Genomic DNA, 15,573 nt, shown 5'->3' on the forward strand with positions numbered 1-15,573 from the left:
GAAGACGATGATGCTTTTCACCCTGAGCAGTACTGTGCTCCCTTGGACAAACTGGCAACAGAGTTCAATCGGCGTTTTGGTGAGTTAGATGTCATGGGAGATATTGCTGCATTTGTCTCAAACCCATTTGTGCCCATTGATATAGAGCAGGTAGCAGCCAAATTCCAGCAAGTATTTACTTTGCCAAGTGGAGTTGACATGGAGATGGTTGATTTACAAAATGACAGAGCTGAAAGCCAGGTCAAGGGACAGTGACTTTTGGGGACTTGTCAGCAGAGAGAAGTTTCCTCTTCCCACTGCATGTGCACTAAGAGTGAGTGCCTACTTTGGATCCACGTATCTCTGTGAAATGTCATTTTCACAGATGAAAATAATCAAATCAAAGTACAGGAGCCGCCTTACTGACAGACACCTCACAGACTGTCTCAGACTGGCAGGCAGTAGCTATGAGCCAAACTACAAAGCACTTGTAGACAGTATCCAGTCACAACCATCACACTGACTTGAGTGAGTAACATGACTGTTTCGATGTGAAAAGTAATGCTGCATAAGATGACTGCACTTAGCACTGACTGAGACACAAGTACACATTACAGTTCTACTTTATAAAATGCTATAATTGTAAATATGTTTGTCAATGTTAATATGAGAAAGTACACATTAGTTTTACTTTTGTTTTGATGTGAAAAGTGATGCTGCATAAGATGACTGCACTTAGCACTGACTGAGAAAGTACACATTACCAGCGTCTTTGAGCCTCGGAAAAGCGCTATATAAATCTAATGAATTATTATTATTATTATTACAGTTCTACTTTATAAAACGCTAATTGTAAATATGTTTGTCAAGTGTCAAAATGTCAAGAATGTCAATTTGTTAACGTTTCAGTTATGTACAATTCTTAAAGCAAGACAGCTGCCTGATATGCTTGATAGTCTTTTTTTTGTTGTTGCATCAATTTTAATGTTGGACCAATGCATTGCATCTAATTAAAATACAGGCAAATAAACATCATTAAGTTTAAAGTACTATCTTGGCTGTCTTTTTCTCTCAACGCTTCAATAGGTAGATCTTGCCTTCACCAAGGCCGAGGTCAGGGATCTTGGGCTTAAAAAGGTTGGTGACCACTGGTCTAGATGAATGCCTTCAGATTCCCAAATGAGTCGATGAGTCGATGTCCCCCTGTTCAAGTCTCCTGCCCCACATGTCCAGTTTCCGTGTGAAGGATGTCTCATGTCTGCCAGATGTGGAAGGTGTGTGTTGTTGCCCTGAAACTGTAGATTCAATTCATTGAGCTTCTCAAACATGTCGCTTAGGTAGGCCAATTTCATGAGGTCTTAATCATTAAACTTGTCTGGCAAGTTTGTTCCCTTCCTCCTCCAAGAACATTCTGATCTCATCTTCTATCAGCGATAGCAACCTACTGGACGTAACCTGTTACCTGGCAACCTACTGGACGTAACTTGTTACCTGGCAAACTACTGGACGTAACTTGTTACCTGGCAACCTACTGGACGTAACCTGTCACCTGGCAACCTACTGGACGTAACTTGTTACCTGGGAACCTACTGGACGTAACTTGTTACCTGGCAACCTACTGGACGTAGCCTGTTACCTGGCAACCTACTGGACGTAACCTGTTACCTGGCAACCTACAGGGCGTAACCTGTTACCTGGCAACCTACTGGGCGTAACCTGTTACCTGGCAACCTACTGGACGTAACCTGTTACCTGGCAACCTACTGTACGTAACCAGTTACCTGGCAACCTAGGCGGCCAACCAGTAGAGGCTAATGGACCAAAAATAATTACATTTGGATTCAAGGATTATTTTGCAGATGACGGTAGTAAGAGGAGAACAGCGGTATGCAAAGTCTGCAGCTCAAAAATCAGTGACATGATCACCACAACATCCAACTGCATCCGTCACTACAAAACCCACAAGGAAAGGTAGCTACTTGAATGTGTCTTTTTAGCTAACTTATTGGCTGGTCAAATGTTAGCTAGAAAGCTAACGTTACGTTAAGCACAACTGAAGTTTGGTAGGGCTGTGACGATTATTCGACGTCGTCGACGTCATCGACTACGTCAATACGTCGGTTAGCGTAATATGCGTCGGTTAGTCGTAAATAAACAAAATGGCGATTTTTTTTTTTTTTTTTTTTTAAACCTTTATTTTACCAGGCGAGACAATTAAGTGTATGAGTGAAAAATGGATAGCTACTAGCTAATGTTACACAAGCAATGTAGCTCACCACAGTTCGTATGTCTTGTCTTCTGGTGTTAGTAACGTTAGCTATGTAGCTGGCTAGCTACGGTAGCCTATTGTCATTGTGGTGCGAGCACCTACTGTACGTTATCTAGCTCGTAGCTCGCATGCTACGTTAGCATCAATTTAGCTAATCATAACATAGCAGCGAGAGTAACGTTAGCTAGCTATGTGTTGTGGTGATGGACAGACTTCTAAATGGCCATGTTGGCATTCAAGTTGGCTAAACATAGCAGTGAGGTGGAGACAAATAAGTTTTTTTTTTTGTTTTTTTTTTACAGTACAAAAATTATCGTTAGACTTATCGATAAATTAGTCGTTAGACTAATCGAATAATCGATAAAATAATCGCTAGATTAATCGTTAGAAAAATAGTCGTTTGGGACAGCACTAAAGTTTGGTCATAGAAATTATCTATTTGCATGTTAAAACGCATTTTCCCCTTAGTTTACATGGTGACCCTACATGCAGAATCACTTCAACTGCATTCCCAGTATCCATGTAGCTAGCTAGTTACAATAACACACCAACAACAATGCACACTTCGACAACAGCATTGCAAGACAAGTGCATCGAGTTTCAGCAATAACAGTTTAACCTTAAAGCCCAACAACATGGATAGATAACCAGCATGCTAGCTAGTTAGCCTAGCTACATGACTTTCACTCCAAGTTAACACAAGCATGACAGCTTCGTGGCCTCCACCTGTCAAAACGACAGACACATCCAACTTTATTAGAACGAGCTAGCTAGTCTTGCATGTAATCTGCAATCAAGTGTCATGGGTTCAAAACACAAAAAATGTAGTTCTGCATGTTTTAAATTACACAATGCTATTAGCTACAAGACATTCACAAAAAGCATTCTAGGATATTTGCTGTGGAGCCTCGATGGCAGAAGGCTGCAGCCCACCTCATCTGACCCAGCCAGCGGCTGACGTGGGTATGATGATATTATGTGGTTCTAGCCCGCCCTCTCTCACTGCAACGTCCATATTCCTCGCATTGCTCGAAACAAATATCGCAATACATTTTTAATCTCACTGATTTGAATCGTCACATATTAGTATCGATAAATAATTGCATCACGATGTATTGTTACATCCCTACAGCACATTGTAAAGTGGCTATTCATTTTATGTTTCTAGGCAGCTTGCCACTAGCTAGTGTGGATATGGAGAGCACAAAATAAGATGAATGACATTTCCCATAAAAGTCAGTTCATGCTTGACATTAGTCATCATTATACTTGAATAGTTTGAATACAGTACCAGTCAAAAGTTTGGACACACTTTACCTTTCAATTGAATGGCATACTAAAACCATTCTACTTGAATAGTTTTATGTAATGTTCACCTTTTAGGCTATATAGCCTATATACATTTATTTTTAGATAATTGTTTTTATACACTATTCTGGTTGTTCATTTAGGAGGCTTGTTATTGATGTCAAAATGTTTTGTTAATGTTGAAAATAAAACTAAACTTTTCATGACCACTGTCTAACCAATTTAAATGTGAAAACTAGATAGATCAGAATTTCCATGTGAATCCATCTGCAGTCAGCCTCATCAACAAGGCCCGGGACCCTCACTGACACAGTCTCTTACCCCGCCCCCATAGACACTATACAGGGCTTGACATTAAGCTTTTTCAGGTACTTGTCTTTCGGACAAGTGAACTTATCTTTTACTTGTCCTAGAGCTCAAGTTACTTGTCCAAATCCAAAGATTTTGAAAAAGCAATAATATGAATAATAATATATTATACTCTCACCGGCCACTTCATTAGGTACACCTTTTCAACTGCTTGTTAACGCAAATACCTAATCAGCCAATCATGTGGCAGCAACTCAATGCATTTAGGCATGTAGACATGGTCAAGACGATCTGCTGAAGTTCAAACCAGCATCAGAATGGGAAATAAAGGTGATTTAAGTGACTTTGAACCTGGCATGGTTGTTGGTGCCAGACGGGCTGTTGCGTGATATTATAGTGTCAATATGGACCAAAATCTCTGAGGAATGTTTCCAGCACCTTGTTGAATCTATGCCACGAAGAATTAAGGCAGTTCTGAAGGCAAAAGAGGGGGTCCAACCCCAAGGTGTGCCTAATGAAGTGGCCAGTGAGTGTATGTGTATGCAAATAACACATTTGACTACTATTGATTTGATAATGATGTATCCTTAATTTTCAAATGTATTCATTAAACAATATTTTGTAATTATTTCAAAACGTAGGGGTAAACAGTGATTACCCTAACCCTAACCCTTTTAGATTAAGATTGGCCACAAAAGGGATGAATATCTAGGAATATTTACAAAAAAATTTTGTAACTACAGTCCCTCCCCAATGGAAGCAATCTTATTTGCTAGCCTTTGGATAGTAGGCTATCCTATATTCAAATTGAGAAATCTATCATTAGTGTCATTCTGAAGTTCGTATTGCGATGTGCTGGTCTTAAAACTTCAAACCTAAAATATACGATCGCATCGAACTACATGAAAATAAGCGGCATTGAGAAGCAGCGAATATGCGCATGTTCACGTGAATGGCACTAGTGACAGGAGACCCACAACACTATGGCTGGGTTCGTAAACTCGCTCTGGAATCTGATCAGCACTCATGGAATGCCTTTTGTCCAATCAAATTACTTGGTCTCTTTATGACGTTGAACGCAGTGTGCGCTCTGAGCGAATTTACGAACTATGACGATAACGAACTACGAGAGACTGAAATAGCCAGAATGAGGCGCGGCATCGCTTTGCTTGCTATTTTTTTTTACTATTCAGATCGGAAGGAGGAATTAATGTTTGCAGATATTAATACATATTGATTTGTTTTTTTGTTTTGACTTGTCCATCGGACAACTGCAGGAGGAAGTCCACTTGTCCGAACATAAAATGTACTTGTCCCGGACAAGCGGACAAGCCTTAATGTCGAGCCTTGCTATATATTGTAAATATTAATTCATTCATATCTTACTTGATTTTATATCTATGCTCCTTTACGGTTTTTTTGCACTACTTGTTTTTTAATTCTTCTTATTCTTATGTTGCCTACTTGCACCAATCTACCACTGCAAATTGCTTGTATGTGAAAACCTACTTGGCGAATAAAGTCATTCTGATTCTGATTTCATATGACTTGACTTGTGACTTGCATGACCTGAGCAATGACTTGACTTGCTTGATTCTCACCACAGTAAGCCACCCCGCCTAAATTTCGTTGTTTGGTACCTGTACTGTAGCAATGACAATAAAGTCCATTCATTCATTCAGTAACTTGGGACTTGCAGGTTAAGAGTTGAGACTTGCACATGTGTGACTTACTCACACCTCTGCCAAATATCCCCTTGTGTTCCCCACAAAACAAGGAATCAAAAACCATTGAAATGGAAACAATCCAGGTTTCCCTTCGAATGTAGCGGACAGATGAACACGGCGGGGGGTAGACAAACCTCAGGTTTACATGTTATGGTATGGGAGTTATATTCTCATTACTTTACACGAGTTGGAATTGTAGAGCATAATTGGTCAAAATAAACCTGAAATGTTATATTCACTTGATACTGTCAACATAATTCAAAAGTTTCAAAAGTCAAAATATTCAAAAGTTACAGATACCAAAAGACTACATTGAAAGAATTTCTATGAAAAACATAGTTTTCTAGCTCAATGCAATTATGGCGCTTTTCCACTATCGGGCCCGGCTCGGCTCGGCACGCTTTTGAACAGTTCTGAGTATTGGCGCTTTTCCACTATACACAAGAGACCAGGAACGAGTAGGAGGAGTAGGAGATAGTAGGCGGAGTTACGCGTCATAAAAGCGCGCCATGGTGGTGACGTATATTTTCACGAGACACAACACAGTCACAACAATAGCAACATGGAGGAACATGGAGGAACTTGAAGCTATCGTATACTTTTTCCTCGGCATGTGGTATATTATTAACCGTGGTTTTTTGGAGAGAAAGAGAAAGAGAGAGAGGAAGCTATGTACTCATAATAAAGTCATGTTTTTTTAACCCTTAAAACCACTGCCTTCACTTGTCTGCTTTATGAACTGTAGTATAATTTTTATGTTGAGCATATGAGATGGCTACTGCCTGATCGATGTCGACACTGCTCGTAGTGAATATAAGCAATTGACGCATGTTGAACTCCTGGTTCATTGAGTTTACTCCCGGTTCATTTCTCGGGGTGGCACCACGGTGGTAGAACTTTTCTCTCCCCCTGCTGTCAACGGGAGTTTCAACCAGCAGGCGCGGTGCTGCAGGCAGCAGCTGGTGAACTCCCGGTTCATTGAGTTTACAGTTAAAAGCATATCTTCTCGGGGTGTCAGCGCGGTGGTTAAGGGCTCAAAATGACCGTATACCGATGGTGAAGTTAGCAAAGGAGTATTGTGTTTGTACCACCTTCATAGCCGGTGTTATTCACGGGCAAAGACGGTGCCCGGAGGCAGGGTCGGAGTGGGACTCATTTTCAGCTCTGGAGTTTCATGCCTCAGACACTTTAGTTCACAACCGATTACAGTATATTACAATCATGTAATTACAACCTTGGTATTTTAGTCTGTAATAGCGGACTCACTGTTCTCTACAGTCTTCTCTACATTTACAGGATGCTATGTCATGGGTTTGCTTCATTGTTCCCACACTGGTACAACAGCTCACCTGTGCCTTCTACTGTGATAGCAGCAATCCCTTGCTGGACACCACTATGGTAACCAGGTCCCAACAAACCAAATGTGGGACAAGGAGTATGTTTGTGTGGGACAATGTGGGACACCCTCTCAACAGGCCCGGACCGAACTTTAGGTGACCCTAGTAGCATCCGCTTCCCCTGGCCGAGTTGAGAGCTATGTCTATCCAATTTTTAAAATATATATGCATTTCCATTCTGTTTCCTATTCTGTTTGGTTTATTCAGTAGCATCCAATAATAGACTATGCAGATAAAAACTTAACAAATATATAACAAATATATTTTATTTGAATGTGAACCTCACAATAAAGTATCTGTATGGAGCAGAAAGTGAAGTCAAAGTGCAGTATCAATTTAGGCTAGTATATTAATAAAGAAAAGTAGCCTGACAGTGTTAGACCTGTAGATGATTGAGTATAGGCTAACTTGCCTCCCATTTGCAACACAAATGCATTGACATACAGTACAGGCCAAACGTTTGGACACACCTTCTCATTCAATGCGTTTCCTTTATTTTCATGACTATTTGGTACATTGTAGATTCTCACTGAAGGCATCAAAACTATGAATGAACACATAGGAATTATGTATTTAACAATAAAGTGTGAAATAACTGTGTAAATATGTCTTATATTTTAGATTCCTCAAAGTTGCCACCCTTTGCTTTTTTGTTGTTAATAAAATATATAATAATAATATTAAATATAATATGTGTTAATAATAATATGTTATTATATACTGTATATATATTTAATATTATTATTATATATTTTATTAACAACAACAAATTTTTATTTTATTAACAACAAAAAAGCAAAGGGTGGCTACTTTGCGGAATCTAAAATCTAAGACATATTTAGAGTTATTTCACACTTTTTTGTTAAGTACATCATTCCACATGTGTTCATTCATAGTTTTGATGCCTTCAGTGAGAATCTACAATGTAAATAGTCATGAAAATAAAGGAAACACATTGAATGAGAAGGTGTGTCCAAACTTTTGGCCTGTACTGTAGCTGTCAAGGCTAACGCGCGCACACACTAGACGAAAACATAAAACACAACTCTGCACTCATTCAGACAATGACAGTGATAACAGCTGGTTAAGGATAAACCAATTGCCCTAGTCATTTTTCAGTGTTTTACATAGCCTGAAACTACAGATTGTAAGCTTTCAAATGCTTTTGAAATCAGATTTTTTTTTAGGACGACACAAGTATTTGAATGTTGGTGCACCTCAGACAGAGACTGGGAGAAAAATCACTCTGCTGCAGCAACAAACGCTGTTAACAGCTAGCGGGTAACAGTGGTACATCGCTACGAACGTCTAACTACGTTTTTATAACATCACACAACATGCTGAGGGAACATGAACATGCTAAAAACACATTTACAGATGAACACACAGTCCTTGATTTTGAACACATCCTAAAACAAAAGTATGTTTACAAGTAAAGTGGTCACTTACAAGTAGCCTACGGCAAACGAGAACAGTGAATCCAATCCACAAATTATAAGTATTTAGTGATCGTTAAACTGTTGTTTGTTATATCGAGTGGGTACTTGATACTAGATATTGTTGACACAATAAGTTTCACTTTACGAGCCCTTTGAGTCAGCGGGTGGTTCGCACATGCAGCCAGCTCCCTATATCCACGTGGGGCCGTTGCCATGGGAACATGAATGCTGTTTCCTGATAGGCTGAAGACATTCCGTAGAATCTGGACGTTCTGCTGCAACTGAACATGTCAGCGCTTGGTTGCGGCGCTTTGTTGTGGCGCTTAGATGGACACTGGCCCCGTGGCCGCGCAAAGGGGGACATCTGGTCACCCTATTTATATGGTATCCGCCCAGAATGGTACCGGCCCAGCCGCCCAGAACGGTATCGGTTTGCAAGTACTACCATGACTGAAAACCGGCCCAGACCGGCCCAAAACCAGGCCGGCCCACCGGGAAAACTCCAGATCCTCCCGATTAGCCACCCCGGGCCTGCCCGGAGGCACCCTTTGCGGGTTAATAACTGTGGTTTACCGTGGGTTAGGATAACAATTCAAACGTGTCCGGATAGGGGAGAGGACAGGGAATCTGAAACCATTTGAATGGTGTCGATACGACACTCATATCACGGTCGACACCGACATTATTTATATATACAGCATATGGATGTTACCTGCCTGTTACCTGCCGCTTTCAGTTCTAGTAGTTTAGATCTCGCAACCAGGGAAACAGCGCCGACATTGTGTTAAAGAGAGCAAGACGCGAATCTACCGGCATTTGACTGCCGCTGGACTGAGGAACAGCATAGGCACAGGACATCGCCATAATAGCGATTTTTTGTTATGCTTGTTGTAGGGCTGCCACAAACGATTATTTTCATAGTCGACTAGTCACCGATTATTTTAACGATTAGTCGACTAATCGGATCATAAATTACAGCTTATCGCACAATTACTCAATCGCTCTTATTTAGCTATCATCTTCTAAATCAGCTTCTAAATTTAGCTTGAAGTTGTTAGTTGTTGTTGTAGGCATGTGCTAACTAAAAATAAAGACAATTAAAATGATTGTTCACTCAAAAATAGATATTTTAATGAACTTTGCAGATTTATTTCTGGCATCACTTGCATGTACCGGTAATGTAATGTAAAGAGTAGTAGAGGGTGCAAACTGCTGAGTAAAATGAGGTAGGCTAGGCACTAGGCAACCAAAAGAATACAAAAACAAATATAAATACTTGTACAGAGTACAAAAGTTTTGCTTTGCTTCACTCATCTCATAGTAGAACGCACCTTCTTAGCACTGTAACGTTAAGACAAATTTTTTAGCTATTTGATAAGTATCGCTTTGATGACAACGTAAAATAATGTAAGAAGGCTTTTAACGTAACGATATCGTTAGCCAATAACAAGCTAACTAGCTTACCGAGACGAGCCATCGTCTTCCTCGTCATCTGCCACAACGTGCTTCCTTTTTAGATGCTCGCGCATCATAGACGTGCTGCCATGATAAGCGAGTTCAGCTTTGCAAATTTTACATTTTACATTCTTTTTTTCAACGTTGTGGTTGAAATGCTCCCACACTTTAGAGGTACGAGGACAGGAAGACATTTCTCTGTTTGTTTTTCCGGGGAAGTCACGTGTGCCCCGGATGACCGACACTGCGCATGTACATCAAAGACACTGGGAGACGCTAGCCAGTGGCAGCTTCAGGGAAGAAAAACGAATGCTTATCGAATGAAATGAATGGTCTTTATTGTCATTGATATACAGGGCTCTACAGTGCGACCATTTCACTCGCATTTGCGACTAAAAATACATCTGTGCGACTAGAGAAATAAATTCACGAGCACACGTGCGAGTACAGATATTTTTTTTTTTTTTTTTTTTTTAAATTCTAAAAATAAATCTGCGCGAACCGTGTGGCCACATTTTAAGCCGTCAGCCCGCCCGCTACGACCACGGGAAGTCATGTTAAAAGTGAAGTTACTTCTGTTAAACTGGCGCTAAGCTAACATCGCTAATCGCTAACTCCCTTTTGGGCCTTAAAGAGACAAGCGCCCTTTTCTCATCTCAAGCTTCATTAGCTTCATTAGCTCACCACATCTACAGATTTGGTCCCACACACTCCAGATTTGAACCCAAGGTTACAACCAGGGAAAGTAGTGGAGGTACTCCAGAAGTCCAAATGCATCTCTAATCCTAGGAAACCCTAGGAAGCAAGTTGCCTAATGGCATGAAAATGCAACATGTTGTACTTGAGTGTGGCAGAGAGGTGGGACCCCCGGGGATGGTGGTGTGCTAACAGCTAGCCGCCGCAGAGGCACCGTGCTGGGCTGGCCACCTCCACATGTCACCACCCCGGGCAGCATGGGGCTGGGGACTGGTCATCTGGATGTGGGGTAGTTTAATACCCCTAGATGTGGAGTTGTCTGGCCACCGTGTGTGACTGATGTAGCCTGACCCAGCAGCAGGGAGGTGGGCAGCATGGAGACAGACCTCTGCATGGCCTGGCTAGGCTGCTAGCTGACAGACCTAGCCCTAAAGCCTGGCTGGGCTGCTAGCTGCTAGCTGACAGGCATGACATGGATGAATGAATGAACATGCTGCTAACCAGGAGAACTTGACACAGCTAGTTACCATAATACAATGCCATCAACTCTGCGTCTAGTAGGGCTGTAGGCATGGGCCAATGTGTGATTTTGGTGCAAAAATTGCAAAATCACTAATAAAAATGTGTTATAATTACATTTTTCACTGTGCTCCTAAATTTCTTTGTGTGCCCCTAACATTTTTCATTTAGGAGCACATGTGCTCCTAGTGAAAAAGGTTAGCGTAGAGCCCTGATATAGTACAGGTACCAAACAACGAAATTTGGGAGGGGGGGCTCCCCTGGTGCTAGGCAAAAAAAAAAAAAAAAAAAAAAAAAAACGCTTATTTCAGCTCCAAAAAAACATGCGACTACGGCGATTACCAAATATGTCGGCGACGATTTTGGTAGTCGACGTCGTCGTGACTAGTCGACTAATCGTGGCAGCCTTAGCTTGTTGTAAATAAAAGTTCTATGATGCATTGAAATGACATTAAACTAAGATAATACGATGGTTATCATATTTTTTCAAATCTTTATTAATACGTTATTACAGAAACAGTAAGTGACATTTTCCTAGAGCGAAATCTGTTGTGGTATTTAAAAATGGCGGTTAGTGATGAAATCTATGAACATGGGATGACGATTTCCATTGACCAATCAACGGTGTGCAGCGTCACACGTAGCCTGGCAAAAAAGTACTCTTCCCCAACTTTCGCTACCCATCCCGAACAAGAACTATTTTAGCGTGCCGTGCCGTGCTGACACGGGCCGCTCAATGGAAAAGCGCCAAAGAACAGGGCTGACCCGGGTCGACCCGGGCTGGCACTGTAGTGGAAAAGCACCATGGAAAAGTCAACTCTTTGCTGTGATTTTCCCCCCCTTTAATACAGACGTTAATTAAACCCTAGCCATATGAAACGAGTTTAGCTATCTAAACTTTCCTGCCTTTTCAGGATATTACGCATTTTGTCAGCAATGAGTTGATGAAAATTCTCTTCTTAACCTATAGGGTTTCTACAATACAAATCCCCCAACTTGAAACAAATATTAGATTATAAGTATGTCAGGTGTAAATATTGAGTATCAACATATTTTGGGCAAATTCCAAAATGTGGGTTTCTTTTTATTATTATTTATTTATTTTTTACAAAATGACCACTATTTGAGAATCATAAGTCTCATGTCTCATGTAACCTGAGTAGAAGTTATTATAGAAGTGTCTGTTTTGTGTTAAATGATAATGAAACATGTGTAAGTAACAAATGATGACCGTTAGTTGTGACACATAATTGATGTTTACAATCACTAGGCCTACATCTTTAAACACTATGGACCAGATGCCATCAATGGTAACATCGACTAACAGGGTAACTACAACAAATATAGCCTAAATAATCAAATATACAATAATATTCACTCTTGGTACTGGCAGTCATTGGTCATAACAGAGGATAAGACAGAGGAGGGTGGAGGAGGCAGGGTGGTCATAACAGAGGAGGGTGGAGGAGGCAGGGTGGTCATAAGCTGATATCATAGGCTCTCTACCTCAACCACTCAGAGACTCACCCTCACTCCTCACTTTTAAATCCCACCTCAAAACCTACCTGTTCTCCCATGCCTACAGCCTCCCCTACCCCTAGCCATCTCCCCCATCCCGGCCACCCCCCCCCCCCCCCCCCTGGACACGCATACAACCTCCCCTACCCCTAACCCCCCCCCTCCCCCCCTACCACCCCCCCCCTCCCCGTTCGCTGATTCTGTGTTCCATGTGTCCATGTTGCTTGTTGTTTTTGTGTTTTCCGTATCTCCTGTACTGTCAGCGTCTTTGAGCCTCGGAAAAGCGCTATATAAATGTAATGAATTATTATTATTATTATTATAACAGAGGAGGATGGAGGAGCAGGTGGTCATAACAGAGGATAAGACAGAGGAGGGTGGAGGAGGCAGGGTGGTCCTAACAGAGGAGGGTGGAGGAGGCAGGGTGGTCATAACAGAGGAGGATGGAGGAGGCAGGGTGGTCATAACAGAGGAGGATGGAGGAGCAGGTGGTCATAACAGAGGATAAGACAGAGGAGGGTGGAGGAGGCAGGGTGGTCCTAACAGAGGAGGGTGGAGGAGGCAGGATGGTCATAACAGAGGAGGATGGAGGAGGCAGGGTGGTCATAACAGAGGATAAGACAGAGGAGGGTGGAGGAGGCAGGGTGGTCATAACAGATGAGGATGGAGGAGGCAGGGTGGTCCTAACAGAGGAGGGTGGAGGAGGCAGGGTGGTCATAACAGAGGAGGATGGAGGAGGCAGGGTGGTCATAACAGAGGATAAGACAGAGGAGGGTGGAGGAGGCAGGGTGGTCATAACAGAGGAGGATGGAGGAGGCAGGGTGGTCATAACAGAGAAGGATGGAGGAGGCAGGGTGGTCATAACAGAGGAGGATGGAGGAGGCAGGGTGGTCATAACAGAGGATAAGACAGAGGAGGGTGGAGGAGGCAGGGTGGTCATAACAGAGGAGGATGGAGGAGGCAGGGTGGTCATAACAGAGGAGGATGGAGGAGGCAGGGTGGTCATAAGAGGATAAGACAGAGGAGGGTGGAGGAGGCAGGGTGGTCATAACAGAGGAGGATGGAGGAGGCAGGGTGGTCAACAGAGGAGGATGGAGGAGGCAGGGTGGTCATAACAGAGGATAAGACAGAGGAGGGTGGAGGAGGAGGCAGGGTGGTCCTAACAGAGGAGGATGGAGGAGGCAGGGTGGTCATAACAGAGGATAAGACAGAGGAGGGTGGAGGAGGCAGGGTGGTCATAACAGAGGAGGGTGGAGGAGCAGGTGGTCATAACAGAGGATAAGACAGAGGAGGATGGAGGAGGCAGGGTGGTCATAACAGAGGAGGATGGAGGAGCAGGTGGTCATAACAGAGGATAAGACAGAGGAGGGTGGAGGAGGCAGGGTGGTCATAACAGAGGGTGGAGGAGGCAGGGTGGTCATAACAGAGGAGGATGGAGGAGCAGGTGGTCATAACAGAGGATAAGACAGAGGAGGGTGGAGGAGGCAGGGTGGTCATAACAGAGGAGGGTGGAGGAGGCAGGGTGGTCATAACAGAGGAGGATGGAGGAGGCAGGGTGGTCATAACAGAGGAGGATGGAGGAGCAGGTGGTCATAACAGAGGATAAGACAGAGGAGGGTGGAGGAGGCAGGGTGGTCCTAACAGAGGAGGGTGGAGGAGGCAGGGTGGTCATAACAGAGGAGGATGGAGGAGGCAGGATGGTCATAACAGAGGATAAGACAGAGGAGGGTGGAGGAGGCAGGGTGGTCCTAACAGAGGAGGCAGAGTGGTCATAACAGAGGAGGATGGAGGAGGCAGGGTGGTCATAACAGAGGAGGATGGAGGAGGCAGGGTGGTCATAAGAGAGGATAAGACAGAGGAGGGTGGAGGAGCCAGAGTGTATCGACTTGTTCGTCAGACTGCGCTCAAAGATCCAGAATGCAAAGACCTGCGCAAGCACTCCCATTTCCTGGATTGAAAAAACGTATTTCTCACCACCACACCTAAAACCACTACCACTACTGTAGTAGCTAACACATTGCAATTGTCAGAGCTTAGCCAGTCCCAAAGCCAGGTTGTGTTTGGATTGTGTCAGGTTGTAGTCAGGCATCCCACTACTAGCTAGTTAAGTTTGCAAACTAGCTCTCGCCAACAACACCATCACCAGTTTCTTGCGCAAACTCCATAATATTCAGAGTCTGACCTGAGAGAAACACCTCATATAAAACCAACCGATGTTCCAACATGTTATCAATTGTAATCGCAACAGATGAATGAACAAGTGATAACGTCCATCTGGCTCGTTTTTCGGGTAATGCCAAAGGCTCGCTGTCTGTCTAAAGTGCAGCTAGCTCATCTAAGTGTTCAAATCTCAGTAGCCAAATGGATCACGTAGATGGAGATCAGAATCTTGCGCGGTTTTACATAACGTTTGTCATGACTGTCTGAACCAGAGAGCGGGTTAGCCGAGCGAGCTAAGACAGCTAGCCAACACCTTGGTTTGGTCCGAGCTTCATGTCTGCTAGCTAGCTAGCTGGCTGGCTGGCTGGCTGGCTGGCTGGTTGGTTGTTTCAGGTTGATCAACATCACGGCTTCTCTTACCAGACCATCCCGTAGGCCCCCTCTCCGATGTAAGTGAGGTTGGTGTAGCGAGGGCCGACGTCAAAGATCTGTCCCTTCACGGTCTCTGGCATCTTGGGCCCCGAGGCCCCAGTAGCAGGGTTAGGGTTAGGGCCGCTAGTCGAGCCTGCCAGGGCTGCTGCTGCCCCGCTGCTACTGCTGCTGCTGCTGCTAGAGTCCGCCATGCTTCAGTCTGGGTCTACACGGACTAACCTCGGTTAAGATCTGGGGGAAAGGGGCCTGGCGCAAACCTCAGATGGATGTCAGGTGGACTGGGAGGTCAGCTAAAGAGGTTTCTTTGCACAGTTTGGGTCTCGCTGACGGATGAAGCAGAGTCGAGCGCGGCCCCCTTCTCCTTC

At 43.4% G+C, this 15,573-nt stretch overlaps 1 protein-coding gene across 1 annotated transcript in view; it reads right to left on the reverse strand.

Moving 5' to 3' along the window:
* The window catches only part of mapk3 (mitogen-activated protein kinase 3), a 44,836-nt gene extending 29,297 nt beyond the window's left edge, over nt 1-15,539 (reverse strand). The window contains exon 1 of the mRNA XM_080524572.1: nt 15,197-15,539. Coding sequence (XP_080380698.1) covers nt 15,197-15,399 — 203 coding nt within the window. The 5' untranslated portion in view covers nt 15,400-15,539. The remainder of the gene's footprint in view (nt 1-15,196) is intronic.
* Between the last annotated feature and the right edge of the window lie 34 nt (nt 15,540-15,573).

The sequence above is a fragment of the Nansenia antarctica genome (genome assembly GCF_963989245.1).
Source record: "Nansenia antarctica genome assembly, chromosome: 2".
Classification (NCBI taxonomy): domain Eukaryota; kingdom Metazoa; phylum Chordata; class Actinopteri; order Argentiniformes; family Microstomatidae; genus Nansenia; species Nansenia antarctica.